Source organism: Betta splendens, chromosome 5, assembly GCF_900634795.4.
Source record: "Betta splendens chromosome 5, fBetSpl5.4, whole genome shotgun sequence".
Lineage (NCBI taxonomy): Eukaryota > Metazoa > Chordata > Actinopteri > Anabantiformes > Osphronemidae > Betta > Betta splendens.
Window position 1 is genome coordinate 17,668,407 of NC_040885.2, and position 15,596 is coordinate 17,684,002.

The 15,596-nt window shown below is 50.4% G+C and overlaps 2 protein-coding genes across 7 annotated transcripts in view; one reads left to right on the forward strand and one right to left on the reverse strand.

Moving 5' to 3' along the window:
* Positions 1 to 10,629, forward strand: part of lactbl1b (lactamase, beta-like 1b) — a 25,789-nt gene extending 15,160 nt beyond the window's left edge. The window contains exons 1-9 of one of the 6 annotated variants that reach the window (XM_055508739.1): positions 204 to 1,378; positions 3,517 to 3,601; positions 4,698 to 4,769; positions 4,845 to 4,869; positions 5,427 to 5,533; positions 6,303 to 6,460; positions 6,808 to 7,055; positions 7,143 to 7,248; positions 7,818 to 10,629. In XM_055508739.1, coding sequence (XP_055364714.1) covers positions 3,539 to 3,601; positions 4,698 to 4,769; positions 4,845 to 4,869; positions 5,427 to 5,533; positions 6,303 to 6,460; positions 6,808 to 7,055; positions 7,143 to 7,248; positions 7,818 to 8,808 — 1,770 coding nt within the window. In that variant the 5' untranslated portion in view covers positions 204 to 1,378; positions 3,517 to 3,538 and the 3' untranslated portion in view covers positions 8,809 to 10,629. Of the gene's footprint in view, positions 1 to 203; positions 1,379 to 3,516; positions 4,870 to 4,913; positions 5,174 to 5,426; positions 5,534 to 6,302; positions 6,461 to 6,807; positions 7,056 to 7,142; positions 7,249 to 7,817 lie in introns of those variants that run through there. The other 5 variants (XM_055508742.1, XM_055508738.1, XM_055508741.1 and 2 more) reach the window with 5 other exon arrangements.
* nmur3 (neuromedin U receptor 3) lies at positions 9,798 to 14,640 on the reverse strand. The gene is made up of 3 exons (XM_029150423.3): positions 14,382 to 14,640; positions 12,613 to 13,479; positions 9,798 to 11,191 (listed from the first exon to the last, which is right to left on the reverse strand). The coding sequence occupies exons 2-3, from the start codon at positions 13,421 to 13,423 to the stop codon at positions 10,746 to 10,748; spliced, it is 1,257 nt and encodes a 418-aa protein (XP_029006256.1). The 5' UTR covers positions 13,424 to 13,479; positions 14,382 to 14,640; the 3' UTR covers positions 9,798 to 10,745.
* Between the last annotated feature and the right edge of the window lie 956 nt (positions 14,641 to 15,596).

Here is a 15,596-nt window from a genome sequence, read left to right on the forward strand (position 1 = left end):
CCTCTGATGCCACTGAGGGTCATTGAGCCAAGCAGATGAGTTTGTACATGAGCACTTTCAGAGACTCTCCACTAGTGAAGTAACTACAGGAGGTGCATCATAAAAGCTTCAACTGACTCATTGTTTCCTTATTGGACATTAAATTAGTACCTGCCCCGTCCACCGGACGCAGTGTCACCGGTTTATCAGCGAGTGATGATGTCCCTTTTGTTTTTGAAGCCTATGACACAAGACTGAATGAATGAATGATCATGTAAAATTACAATAACAGAAAGGCAGAACAGTAAATTTAACTTAATGAAGCCGTCTATTAACCAACTCTGTGCTCAGACAGCTCCCAGTCGCTGCCACCGCTGCTTTTCAAGCAAACAAAGCAGAGCTGCCGTCCATCACACTGAGCTGGGTAAAAGAGCACTAGTGGATCCATTTACACCAACAGTTCCACTCATTCAGAGGCAGAAGTGCAGTATGAAGCACATGGAGAGGCTTTTAGATGCAGGTACTGAGCAGCCGCTAACGTCCCCTCACTGGGTTCATGATGCAGACGCTGCACCTGCTGCACTGACTGTGATGCAGCTTAGCATCCCATCATCCCCTCACCTCAATCTGAAGCCCTTTGGTTTTGTGTAACAGCCACGGGGTCAGGTAGTTGTACTCCAGTAGTACTGTAGTACTACTGTGACCAGTCACATTTACAAACCAGCAGCCTGGAAGAAAGGCTCCGCTCCCATCACCGTCACAGCACTTCATCATTTCTAACAGTCACAGATGTGGAGAGCGTGGTCCTTTGTTGTTGCACGAGAAGACCCAACGTGCCGCTGGCCTGAGGTCAGCTCCTATTACGTTTGTCGGACCCACAATTAGATTAGATCAGCAAAATGAGAACGTTGCTGGTAATGAGGTCACCAACACAAGCAGCGGAGCTTCCAGTAAAACTTGTTCAGGGAGGTGTCCTCAGTACAATGAAAACTTTTGACTGTGCATTTCGTACGGAGCCAAACAGCCAGACGCCCCTGGCGTGATCGATGCCCGTGTAAATCCTTCTGTGTAGTAAAAACTATTTTCAGCTAAGCTCCAGTTGGCGTTTTGTTTAGCTGAGCGCACGTCACGCCATGGAAATGCAATAAAAGCACATAAACCCGCACAGCACAGACTGACGGAACACTTTTTTGTGCAGCGGCAGATGTGGCCATTGGCTGCGACGCTTAATCCAGAATGCTGGGTTTGATACAAGCAGGATTTAGCCACAACCATGACACTAACATCTGTCGGCATCCCGCTGCAGGCTCCCGGACCCGAGCAACCGGCGCTAATATCATTGTGTCCTCATCGCCGGGAACGGGACAGGAAACAGCAGCGAACAGATCCAGAACCTGGGGTAAGTGGACGAGGAATTAATCGATGTGGGAGGTTTGGTGGCCTAGAAAAGAGGCGCTGGTGCTGCAGCTTATATAACGTGTTTACCAGGAGCTCTGTGCATGTGAGGAGCAGGAAAGTTGGTGGACAACTTCTTAGTTAGAGTTTTAAGAAAATACACGAGAGTGTAGAGAGAGAGTTTATTGTTTACGCTCACTGCATCTACAATTAGAAATGTGTTTAATTATAAGTAATTATGTTTTATTGTGATGAGCCATTTTTAATTTGAAGTTAAAAAATGAGCTGGATGAGACTTGTTGACGTGCTGTAAACTCCCCATCACGTCTGCATCTCCCTGCATTCATTTGAAACAAGGCCCTGATGTTTCATGTCAGAATCCCATTGTTGCTGCAGACAGTTGTAGAGACTCTCGCTGTCACAACACAACAGTCCTTCTTGTAAATGCTGCAGCAGTGACAGGCAGCGCTTTGTGGTTTTGGACTCACTGACTGATGAAATGAAACTTTAATGATCCTTGAAATGAGCTTGTGGGGTAATAAACTGCTCCATCATTAAAATGTTGGCAAACATTTGGCTTGAATTGCTAATATTCTGTAATTATAATTTTATCTTTTTTCTATATTTACTGCATTCGTGGTTTGTGACCAAACATCTGCTCGTTAGTCTCGTTAATTGTAACTGCAGCTCATAAATAAATGTCACTGGCCAATAATCAAACAGTGGAATTTGATGACAAACCGTGTTTGTATTTTCCTGCATAACCTGGTCAGACAGACACTCGTCATATCTAAAATATGTATTACAAATGTAATTTGTAATACATATTTTGACGACCAGGGCTGTCAACGTGAATAAGACGAGGATGCGGCTGAAATGAGTGGTCAGCGTTCACGTTCGGCAGCTGCTCTGTAAGCAGCGCCTCATTTCAGCTCATCACCCGGCAACCATTAATAATGAGCGAGGAGCCGGGTCGGGCCGGGTCGGGCCTGAATGCGCCGTGAACGAGTTATTGCACCACATTCCTGCTGCTGCTCCTCCAGTTTAACCTACAGCCACAGACGTCAACAAACGACTGGTCTGTGAGGAAGCAGAGGATTGTGACGCAGCCGCTCCTGCTCTTGTTGCTTCACTCACCAGCAGAAAGCTTTCATTTTAAGTTATTTTGTAGCTTTAACAAGTGAAATGAGCACAATCATTTTATTTTTACTCTTCTTGTGCTGATGCGAGTGCACGAACCAAGACATTATTCTAGACATTATCACATAAGGTTCTGAGCCTAATAATATATGTCTGCCGTAACCATGGCGATCGTCTTGGAAAGTGAAAATCAGCTTAATATACATGTGTTGAAACTCCTGTAGAGAGAGAAACGTCAAGCAGCCTTTATGTTTCACATTTGTCTACATGTTTCTTCTAATTATACGAGAAAACAAGAACTGAGAAAGTTAATTTTCTGTAAATTTCTCTGACTTGAATGAATTTACGTAATAATCAAATGACTTCTTCCAAGAACATCTTTTGTCAAGCTCTTTTCCTTCAGGTGTGAATGACTCTTGATGTGACTCATTTAATTTAAGTTGCTCTGTTGAAACCTTGCTGAAGGTTCATAGACGGATGCTGAAGAACAGTCTCTAGTTCCTGTAAATTAAATTGCCTGAACTTGAAAGTGAACTGAAATAACCCTGAAACTCCTACATGCTTCCATGTTAGTGACACTGGTTTAATACAACTGCCAGCTTTGGTTTGATCAAGTGTAATAATAGTTCTTGACTGCGATGGTCTCAGTTTCATGAACAGTGAACCAGCTTGTAATTAGTTGAGCTGTAAAAGCATTTTGTACTGGCCTGTTTAACACTGGCCCAATCACAGAGACGACTCCAGCGGCGCCGGGGCCTGAAGAACCACTGCAGACACCATGTTGTTACGGTCTCAGAGCAGCACGAGTTCAGCTGTTTATGTGGGAGCGGATCAGAGTTCAGAACCAGTCACAGCTGGGCTGTGGTTGCTCTCATCCCTGCGTGCTCCACTTTTTCTAATGTACTCAGGTTGTAATAAATGATCCCATCTTACATATTACAGTACAGGAGGAAAGTCAGGGATGAGAGTCTGTATTCAACCTTGTTTATTTTCATGTCACAGCTGCTGCTGTCAAGTCAAAGCCATGGGCAAGACAGGGAGCAAAGTGCTCAGAGAGACCTCGGTGGACGGGGGGCTTCAAGCACAGGTACAGTACAGTGAGAGCAGCCACACACACACATATACACATACACACACACACACATACTGTACACACACGCACACACACATACACATACCAACATCTTGTCAATAAGTCGATTGGTGATTACTGGCTGTAACCAGTGACGGATAAAAATTCATGTTATTGCCCAGAATTCAGGGTACAAGCAGGAATAAATGGATCCTCTATGAGGTTAAACATAGTTTCACAGCACAATGTTCAAACAGCAGAATGACCGTGTTATTAATAAATCCACTAACCTTACAGAGTCCAGGACAGGATTTAGTCACATGCATGACACCTAAAATATTTCCAGATAAGAGGAAACAGCAGGTCAGACAGAGGCTGAGGTGCATGTGATGAGACAGGCGGGAGTAGTTGAACCAGTAACATGCGGCAAAGGCAATAAAATGGAGCGTGGTCCCGTCTGCAGCTTTATCATTCATTCATTCATTCACATGTTGTATCAGTGGGTCTTGGCCGGATCCTGTCTTGTGGATGATCTGGACGTAGTCAAGAGGCTCAAGTGCATCTTATCTTAGACCATTACCTGAAATTGCCCTCATGGTCCCAAATCCGCCTCTTCCACAGATCATCCAACTTCATTCGCCCACTGATTGTACTTTTGAGCTCAGGCTCCGGCTAAAAGGCTGAGCGGACGCCCCATCACCTCGACCCAACTTGTCGGAGCTGAGCCGGTGCCGTCTTTGTCGGTCACTGGCGGCTCCACGAGGCGACGCTGGGCCGAAGTGATTTGATGCATGGGGATTAGGGATTAAGACTTCCCCGGCCGCTCTGGCAAAGTAAATCTAGGGATTATGATGTCAACAGCCTGTGGCTGCAGGGGAGGAAATTGAATTGTAAGGGACAGGAGTGCTGATGGCCCAGGATTACAGAGGCATCCGAGATGTCGAGCCTTACTCCTGCTCAGGAAACCCTGCACGGGACCCCAGTCGCCGCCTCCGGCTCGTAGAGGCCGGGCGTGGGTTCGAGGAGGAGGACGCCAGTGAGTGGCTGCTGCTCCGGGCCTCGTCGGGCACAGGGCGGACGCTGCGTAACCTCCTGTCTTTGCGTTTTGAAGCCCCCTCCTCCCGTCGCTGCTGCGGCCGCGCCGGCGAAACTGGAAGGACTCAGCAAAGGCAGCAGGATGAAGGTGAGATGGAGCCAGCTGGGCTTGGGCTTCTTCCTGGTGCTGTCGCTGGTGATGACCGGGTGCTTCTTCTGGCAGTACCAGCTGCCCAAGCTGCTTCCAGGTACGAGCAACAAGTACGGCCGCGTCTCACAGAGTTAACGCTGGTGATGATCATTTCTTCAGGACACGTTCGTCGCTGCATTAAGCTGCGACGCAGCTCCAGCTCCGGATGCTTTATCTGATGGGACTCCAGCGCTGATAATCAATGGAGTGTCATAATTAAGCGATAAATAAGTCATTAAGAGATAAACAATCTCCTAATTACGCAATCTTTATCTGGCAGCGCTCAAGTCGAGGAGCGGTCGATGTGTTTCGTGTTTGACAACATCATCAGCTGCAGATCTGAAAAGCAGCGTCAGCTGAAAGTGAGCAAGTGAAGCCTGGCGTCGTTTGTATACAGATAATGAAGGTGGACATGACATGGTTTTAATGACGGCCTCTTACAATAACTGCTAACTCGTCATCTCTGGTTTAAACATTCAGGCTTCAGGAGCGGATTTTTCAGAATGTTTTTCTTGTGCATATTATTTAAAACACAAAAACATGTTCAGAGGAATCCTCTACTTCACAGCGGGTGCTTTTATGGTTCTAACGTCCTCTTTGCGTCTCTCTGTCCAGACGAAGCCATGGGGAGCAACGCCAACGCAGAGATGATGTGTCCCCGCTTCCCTGAGCCGGTGCCGCTGCAGCATCCCATTCCCAGTCTGAAGGAGGCACTGGAGAAGGTGGGAGCAGCCGCTCGCGGTCCACAGATTAAAGCTGCCGCTGTGCATCGTGCATCAGGTCGGGGCAGACGCACACACAGGCTGGGCTCAGTAATCCTTCACCAAACGCTAGTGCAGGCGACAGAAGGAGATTAAAGTGTCTGACCAAGTAAAAGGTTGCTTCCAGACCCAGAGAGGGAACGTGCTGCTCCCTGAGAGGGTGTCGAGCAGCAGGTGGTGATGGGAGAAAAGATCAATGCCATTCATGTAAACTCGAGCTGAAGTTTGTGAATGAAGCATTTCCTATGTGTGTGTTTAGTCTAGTCACCAAACCCTCAGTTTGACCTGATGCGATGGACGCATTCAAATCATTTGCTTAAGTTAAACTACCGATATCATTATGTAAAAGCCTCTGCAGTTAAAGTCCTGCTCGAATAAATGCTACTGAGCTTTTGTCCAGAGCCACAGGATTAAGCGTGAACGGTAGCTGTTCTGCAGTGAACTGAGGGATTTATATGTTTGATGCATCCGTGTTAAAGCGGCATTTACGGCTGCTGCTCCTGATGGAGACGCTGCGTTGATACAGTTAAGCTGCCGAGTTCAGCGGTTTCTGGACCAGAAGAAGCGGCGTGAACGTGTTGACGATCAGGCTGTAACGGTGGCTCCGCTGCTCAACGCCTGCAGCAGCAGAGCAGGGACGTGTGCTTCAGGGAGCGCTGATGAGACGATGCTGCGCGCGTTCCATCGCCTCCTGCTCCACACGGAACAACGTCCCCGTGGTGCGTTTCAGGTGGACGTGCTGCTGCGACAGAGCATCGACCCCCTCAGCCTCCCCGCTCTGTCGGCCATCGTGGTTCTGAACGACACCATTCTGTGGACGGGCAACTTTGGAAAGAGGAACGCCAGCGACCCGCTGTCGGGACCGCCCAACGAGTACACCATCTACAGGTGGGTCGGTCCGGCTGCACCCGCCTCCCCCGCGGCCCCCACTGACATGAGCGCAGAGCTAGCTGGCTTTAATTCTAACCGCCATGTTTCACATTCAGCGCCGTTTTGCTGGAGACCAAATGAAACTACGTTCCTGTTGTTTTGTTGTTTAGTTTCATGCATGAAGGCCGGTTATTGTGATGCATACGCAGAGCAGAGCTTTTTAATTAAGACCCCGTCAAGGGAATCTCATCCTATATTCATTTTCACGCTCCAGGTTGTTGCAAACGTGTTAAATATGAGCAAACGCAGCATTTCTACGCTGACGACCCTGTGTGTCACTGAGTGCCCTCCACTCTGTCTCTCAGGATCGCCAGCCTGTCCAAGATCTTCCCCACGCTGATGCTGTACAGGCTGTGGGAGGACGGAAAGATCGGCTCCCTCGACGACCCGCTGGAGAAATACGTGGACAACTTCACCATCAAGAACCCTCTGGGGAAGACGCGCGACTCGGAGCTGAAGTACGTGACGGACGGCCTGATCTTCCTGGACAGCGGGGAGGTGCAGATCCGCTCGTCCTCCGTCACGCTGCGCAGGATGGCGAGCCAGCTCTCAGGTAGCGCTGCGTGGACGGACGCGCATCCGCGTCTGCGGCTCCGCCTTCGCTTATAACGCCTTCGCTGCCTTCACTGCTCCGTCGCAGGTCTCCCCAGGAGGCTCCGCGCCACGAATCTGCTGTGGAAGGGAAAAACCCAATCTGCCATCAACCTGCTCCAAGATGACGTGCTGGTGGCCGACCCCGGCACCAAGTAAGGCGCTGTTTGCATTTCATTTAGTCAGGGAGGAATAGTTATTCATTCTGTTTACCACAGCAGAGTGAATGGCAGCGGCTCCTGTTTATCCACCGACCCTGACTCGTTTATTTATCGTTTATTTCCCACCGGCTCTGGGACATCGTTCAACTGTAGTCTGACTAAACCAATTAGCACCTAAAAACACGTGAGACTGCGGCGCTTTATCACCTCCACCACGTCTGTTGTAATTGACAGAAAACTCAAGGAATTACTGCAATTGTGACTGAGGTCAAATTTAATTACCACACTTAAACAGAGCCAAAACAGTTTGTCCAGGTAATAGAAAAGCACTCGCTTGCTGAGAGGAGTGGTCCCACGCTCAGGGATGAAATAAACAGGGAAGTCCAGCCACTTACCTTGAGATGTGAACACCACCTGCTCGGAGGCAGTAAAATGCACTTATTGTACAACAGGAGCACCATGAAACCCATGAATAATTGACTTCTGTTGAACAAGCCGTTCTGCGGCCGCGCCCCCGTTCCTCCTGTGCGTTAATCCTCCCTCCCTCCCCCCCTCCCCCCCAGGTGTCACTACAGCAACCTGGCCTTCTCGCTGCTGGCCCACGTCATGGCCGAGCGCGTGCTCGGCGTCAGCTACCAGCGCTGGGTCTCCGACAACGTCCTGGAGCGGCTGGGCATGGAGGACACGGGCTTCGACGTGAGCCCGGCGCTGCAGAGCCAGGCGGCCGTGGGCGTGTACTCCAGCGGGAAGCCGGCCCCGCTCTACGACCTGGGCTGGTACCGGCCGTCGGGCCAGATGTTCTCCACGGCGGCGGACCTGGCCAAGCTCGCCATGATGCTGCTGGGCGCCTTCCACCGCAAGCTGCTGGAGCCCGACTCGCTGAAGGTCATGCTGACGCCGCTGTTCCGCTGCGACAAGGACTACTTCGCCAACCGCACCGGGACGCCGTGGGAGGTCAACGACCTGCTGGGCTACGAGCTGCTGCGGAAGGACGGCGACCTGGACGGCTACTCGGCCACCTTCTCGCTGGTGCCGCGCCTGAAGCTGGGCCTGGTGGTGCTGATGGCCGGCAGCCGGCCGCAGACGCAGGACGTGGTCACCAAAGCCTACGGCCACATCGTCCCCGCCATCGAGAAGGCCTTCAGGGAGGCCCGGAGGGTCCTCAGCCCCCCCCCGAACCCGGAGCCGTACGTGGGCTTCTTCACCTACGGCAACATCACCTTCTACGAGATCAAGGTGGGGCCCGACGGGGTTCTGGTCATGCAGCAGTTCGGGCCTCAGATCGAGGAGCTGATCCCAGAGAGGTACCGGACCATCAAGCTGCACTTCCTGGTGGAGCGGGTTTTCCGGGTGGTGTTCGAGAGCGAGTACCCGTGCGTCCTGCGCGTGGGCTCCGCCTCCGTGTCTCTGGAGGCGCAGGACGGGCAGCTCTTCAACTTCTACGCGTTCGACAGGCGCGGCTCGTCGCCGGGCTTCGACGCGCCGGGCCTGAACACGTACAGCGTGGCCAGAATCGCCCACAGGCCGTCCTTCTCCAGCGGCGCCGCCGACTGAGGCCCGGCCGCGTCCCTGAGAGGCGCTGTGAACATGGAAGCTCTAAATGGGACGAATCTGGGTCAGTCTGCAAGTGGCATTGATTCACAGAGAGCAGCTGTTCAATGCTGCAGCCCAGAATTAATTAATTTCCTCTGGACGTGTAGGCCGTCCTTCATTACACCTCCTCACCCCCCGACGGTCACACGGAGGCGATGAAGGATGTGTTTTATCTGCGTCCGCCATTTAAACCACGTTTACACTGTCTCAGACGCTTCTGTCCTTGAGTTTTCATCAGCAGCAACTAAACGCAGACTCTTGATTTCCATAATTCTTTACATCCAGATAAAGATGAAACATAAATGCAGCTAGTGATTTAACGCAGATGATGTGTGCTTACATGACTAAGATGCTAAACATTCGGGCTCCCTGCTGGGAGGCGATTAAGGACAGAGGCTTCTGGCTTCCTGGGAGACTCTTTGCTGCATAATCCCTGAAAATGGACTGAAATGTGTTGAAACCTACAACAGCAGCGTAACCCGGACGGCTGCTGCGGCGAAAATATAGATTACGCTGCACTCAAATGGCCTCAAAAGACAAACGCTTGTGTTTTCCCTTTTCTGTGCGACCGTCTTTGAGGGAGGTGATGGAAATGTAATAGATGTTGTAAATACTGTTATTCTCACCGCACCGGGTGAAATGGGAGGAATGGAGAGAATCGTGGCCCAGAAGCAGATCTAATGTATTCCATCTATCTGCCGATCTGGCAGACGAGCGGTGTCACAGCTCGCACATTAAAGCTGCTTCTGACGGAAACCAACATGCAAATTACACCATGCGATCGGTGGAGCCTGGTATTTGGTCTGATGCAGGAGAAAAGCGACAATAGCACCATGCAATCATGATGATGAATGGAACGCTCCCGCATTATCCCATATTCATGTTTCATCAAAGGCTCCAAAGATCAAACCTAACCGGGCTTTAACGCAGGTCAAGAACTCGATGCCGCGTCGACTCCACACACGTTTATTTGTGGCGTTTTTCAATCGATCGTTGCACAATAGCCAAAAATAAAACCTTTCATCCGCAATCACAATGAACATGAGCTCACCAATCCATCAAATCATGTAGCGGACACGACGGACCTTCATGCAACAAGAGATAAAACAGGATTAAGGGCTCACAGTAAAGCGTCACAGACATCCTTTGCTTAAAGGTTCCACAGAAACACAGAATTATCAGACTGCTTCATAGAAACACATCAAATCTGCGAACAGCAGCGACACAGAATGGAGCGATACATCATCAGCTGCGTTCACCTCATTAGGCAGCAGTCACTGAGACCCACCGCTGAACAGCAGAGGATCCGACCCGGTTCAAGTCCACGTCCAACGTGTGAGTGGGAGGTCGCAGAGCAAACAGAACAGCAACAAACATTTAAATCAGCTGTTTAGATCGAAAGGCGCTTTCATGTGCATCATTTACACGCGGGAGCGGAGCCGGAGCGGATCGGGACCGCAGACCGTGGGCTGGTCTGTCTGACGGGCTGCACCCGCTGCTCCACCCACTGCTCCACCCGCTGCTCCACCCGCTGCTCCACCCGCTGCTCCATCCAGTGGAGAGGCGCGTGTTCATCAGCATCAGGGTCCAGACAGACGCCTCCAGCGGCTCCCGGCCTTCCTGCATGTGGCAATATGTCACAATTACAGTACAATTAGGACTTAACTGATGCAAATGTGAGTTTAATGGTGTCACAAAGCTGTTTTCCATGAGTCCGTGTGGCAGCTGGTGTTTGTCCAAGACTGCTGAAACATAAACAGTCAATAAAGTAAAAGAAATGCACTTGTGGAGCTCATTTATTGTCCGGTGGAAGTTAAACTGCATGTGCAGCTTTGGATTCAGACAGGTTCTACTCATCCATCGTGACCCGATCGGCCGCTTGACGCACGTTCACGGCGTCAGAACGCTGACGTCTCGCAGGTTGTTTCCTCACACGCACACGTGAGCAGCGCCGCGTCCGTGTTCGGGGACAACAGGGGGACGAAGGCGTGGGAGTCCGTGCCCTCGGCCGGGGCTCCGCGGGCCGGGGCTCCGCGGGCCGGGGCTCGGCCCGGAGCGCCGGGCTCTGGCCGGGCCGCGGGGAGCGGCGGCGAGTCTCTGACGGAGCCGCTGTCCTCCGCGCGCGAACACACCAGCTCCCGGAAGCACTCCCGGAAGCGCGTGGACAGCAGGCTGTAGATGACGGGGTTGATGGCGGAGCTGAGGTAGAAGAGGACGCCCGACAGCAGGTGCACGTACTGGTACACGCTGTGCATCAAGTCCGTCCACTGGCTGACGGAGCTCCACAGGAGGCGCTCGATGTGGAACGGCGCCCAGCAGACGCCGAACGCGGCCACCACGATCGCTGTGAGGCGGCAGAAACAGGCGACGCAGGTCAGAGCGGGCGGCGCTCGCTCAGCGACCGTTCAACACAACACACAATGCATGGAACTGACAGTGCAGGCCAAAGTGGACCTCATCCAGCCTGGTTCTGATGGAGGTTCTGGTGGAGGCTCCTCCCTCGCTAGAGTTACTGTCAAACTGGAATTAAAGGCTGCTGTGTGTTTAGTTGTGTGAGGTCTTAAACCTTGTGAAGAGCCTTCATGTAACTATGTGTGATTTGGGGCTTTATAAGTAAAACTCAATTGAACTGAAGGTGTGAAATCATCTATTATTTCACAAAAAGCAAAGATTTTACAGAAACAAATTACTGGAGCCGCATGTTTGTTTGACTGAGAGCAACCGTTGAGAACTGTTGAACCGTGACATCCGTTAAAATCAACATGAGCAGGTTTTTACCGCCGCCGACTTTAACCCAACATCAGCAAAACACGTCGTCGACGACCGAACAAAAAGGCCCAAAGACCAATCACAAATAGTTAGAAGCACTTCTAGAAAAGAGCCGCGGTTTTGTCCATTTACAGGAACGCGATAAGAGGAGGAGAAATAGCGCCTGCTCTGTGTCTGTGGCTGATGATCAGCTTCAAACTGGAGCTGGATGTTGGAGGAAGCAGCGTCACCATAACTGAGCTTTGGTGGAGCTGGTGGTTCTGAATGATGAAAGGTTCACCCACGCTGACACTATCACACTTTTACTCATTTGTCTGAAAGCTTCGCTGCCTTTGGAGCTCACGCAGAGTCAGACACTGCATCGTGGATGTGCTGTTTACCAATTTAAATATTTTACAGGCCTTTATGCACATTTCAGCCTCATGAGCTGTTGTTTTATCCAGGTTCAATCATTTTTAGCCAGAGCCTTTGAGTTTCATCTCTACCAACATTACAAACGTCAGTAGTGTTGACAAAAGGCATCATCAACATCTCACGGCCGTTTACTGATAAAAGCAGCACGTTCTCAGCTCCAAGTGGGACAGAAAAAAGAGCCGACCCGCTGGTTGAGCACGGAGGCCAGTGTGATTCTGAGGAGCCACTTGAGAATGAATGAGTTTGAGCCCAAAAAGAGCTCGTCTGCTTGGGTTAAAAACAAACAGTCGTCCTATTCACTATATGATGCTTTCAGATAAAATGTGACTAAAAAGTCATTTTCCCCATCAAATGATCAAATAGTTGAAAATGGTGACTATAAATGGAATGTAAAAACCTTCTCAATCTCGTGTGAGAATCAGACTCATTAAGCCCTCGCTCCCTTTAAAATCAGCCCAGACAAAGGCTTGAAAAGCTCTCGTCATTGCGCGCTCTGCGTTTCGCACACGTTTGGCCGCGGAGCACATGTCGCCGTGCTGATGACTCATATTAGCACCGCGTGCGAGGACCGACCCGACTCACAGAGCATCTTGATGACCTGCCTCCGGCGCCCGGTCTCCAGCCGGATCCTCCTGCGCGTGTCGCCGCCGCAGGTCCGGCCTCGCCTCGCGCCGGGCCGCCGCCGCCCCCGGCCCAGGTGCAGCCCCATCACCAGGTACAGCATGCTGATCACCGCCATGGGCACGAAGAAGAAGCACACGGTGGTGACCTGCATCACCACGTTGTAGACCCACAGCGGCTGCAGCACGGTGCAGATGGCCGACTCCTCCGCGCGCTCCGGCAGGTAGAAGATGCCGTGCAGCGAGGTGTTGGGGACGGCGCACGCCATGGACGCCGCCCACAGGACGCCGATCACACGCTTCGCGTGCTGATTGGTCGACAGGTAGCGCGTTTTGAGCGGATGCACCACGGCGATGTAGCGCTCCACGCTCAGCGCCGTCACGTTGAGGATGGAGGCGAAGCACACGGTCTCGAAGAGGAAGGTCTTGAAGTAGCAGCCGCCCTCGCCGAACGGGAACGGGTAGTTCTGCCACAGGTCGTAGACCTCCAGCGGCATCCCGAACAGGAGCACAAGCAGGTCGGACACGGCCAGGCTCAGCAGGTACAGGTTGGTGGGGTTGCGCATCTTCTTGTGCTTGGCCATGACGGCGCACGTGAGCAGGTTCCCGGACAGGCCGGTGAGGAAGATGAGCAGGTACACGCCGGTCACCGGGAGGAAGAACGGGGACCTGCGGGGACCCAGGATGTCACACAGGCTGACCTCAGCGGTGCCGTTGCCCGTGGCGTTGGGCGGTGCGCTGCTGTTCGAGGAGCCGTGAACGGGGAGCTCCATCCCGACGGGGCGGCGGCGGCGGCGGCGGCGCTGCTTTTAGGAGCGGCTCGAAGACACTGGAAAGAGAAATGAAAGCGTGAGGCAAAGTGCAGCAACGAGGACACGCGTGTCACTGGGACGTGTAACGAGCCACACGAGACGCTTCTCCTCCGGATCGACCAATTAAGGCTCCACGTTATTGTCAATTGAGGTTTATCATATTGTCGGTTGAATGTGTTTGTCTGAAGAGCGCTCAGCTCACGGCCTCCCGCATGATTGCTTGGATCAGTTTACTATTTATTAGTCTAATACAGCAGCCGACAGCCTGCAGGTGTGAAATAGAAGCGATTTCCTCATATTCCTGGGGAATAAACAGCAGCAGCTCGTCGGCAGCAAAACGTTTTCAAAGCCAGAACCCGATTAACCTGATCAAGTGTCGACCACATGGCGCAGAATAAATCAAAACGCGTCTGTAGATCAAAGGAGCCGCTTTGAAACAGCCCTAAATGTCAGAATTGGATCAGAAAAGTCCAGATCCTACAACAAGCATGAACATTTCCCTCTGACTAATAAGAGCGTCGTTGGCCACTGATGGAAAAATATAATATGAAAGGACTGAATGAGATGCACGTTCGCTGAGGGAATCCTCCTCATTTGATCAACTCATTCTCATCAGCGGGATAATTGCCATTACGCACAGCGCAGAAAGACGCTGATGACTTCTAGAAGGTTAATTACACGATGGCACATTTTGCATCCAACGTTTTGCATAAGCTTCCATTTTGAAATTATTACCTTAAATAATCACATACATACTGTCATTTAATTTGTATTTAAAATAGACTATAATAACAATAACCGGTTTAATGTTAATTGTTTGTTAAAAATCAATAGATATAAATACGGTAATATTTGTATTATTCTAACTTTAATATTCTAACTTTTGTGTTGAATATTTGCAGTGGAAATGAATTCTCACCTTGACGCTGCTGGTCCGAGCGCCGCTTCCTCTGAGGCTTTCTCCGCGCATTCATGACTAGAAATGAGCAAAAACCACCGGTGCACAGGGAATAAAAAACGCGCACAAGCTAAAAGTTAGTGGTCGTTTCTGGTCGTTGTCCTGCGGAGAAGAGGAGACAGACGCAGGATGCGCTGAGGCGGCTGATAACTGCTCCGAGTCCCTCAGACAGCGGGGGAGAGAGAGAGAGAGAGAGAGAGGGTGAGAGAGAGAGAGAGGGGGGGGGGGGTTTAGATCGATAAGATAGATTAGAGAGAGAAGAGTTGTCTGATAGAGTGGGTTTGGTGAGAGAGATAAAGAGAGAAAATATAGAGAGAGAGAGCGATAGAGAAAGATCGAGCGCGAGAGAGATAGAGAGAGAGAGAGAGAGAGAAGAGAAGAGAGAGGAGGGAGATAAGAGAGAGAGAGACCATGACAACGAGGTTTGAATCAATGAAACTGTGCATAATAAATTCCATTTACAAAAAGGGCATGTGCAATACACATGCACTTATTTTACCATCATTGCCTCTAATAATCCTGTTTATTGTGTCTGCTTAAAGATTCCTTCCTGACATCAACCGATGGGGAAAATATTCACAGGGCTCGTTTTATGCAAAGTTATAAAACCTCTGCAGCTACAAAACTGCATAAAGTTAGAGTCTCAGAGTCTGAGTTTTCCATTAAGACATCAAATCCTGACAGACACTTAATTGATTTCATTTACTTTAACTACTGAAGCCGTTAATTAGGTTCAGATGAAGCTTCATTTGTGAAGCAAAACAAGTCTGTGATGTCTGATCAGGAGAAGAACAAACCGGTTTAAACCGCGTTCAGACTAAAAGTGGACGTCTCTGACTATGAGTCACTATTAAGAAGCAGCGACCTTTGATCAAGCTCATTGTTTCCTCTCCGACCTCCTCCAACCTCCTCTCCAAGTTTAGCGCATGACCACACTTCCACCCGACCACATGACTGGACAAAATATTAATAATAAATTCATATAAATAAATAAATTCATGTTCATATCGTTTATGAAAGGTTTCACAGTGTTTCTAGTCTGTCTTAAACCTACTGGTGCCCATTTGAACAATAAAATAGGTCTTACCTGCTGAGATTATTCTTCCTGAAAGATGAGTCATCGCTTCGAAACGTGGAAAAAAACATGGAAATCCACAGTCATGTCGTGTGACAATG

Coding starts and splice junctions, on each gene's coding strand:
- nmur3 (XM_029150423.3), bottom strand. CDS start 13,423: ATGGAGCTCCCCGTTCACGGCTCCTCGAACAGCAGCGCACCGCCCAAC. Junction 11,192..12,612: donor GCAGGTCATCAAGATGCTCT/GTGAGTCGGGTC, acceptor GCCGCCTCACAG/CGATCGTGGTGGCCGCGTTC.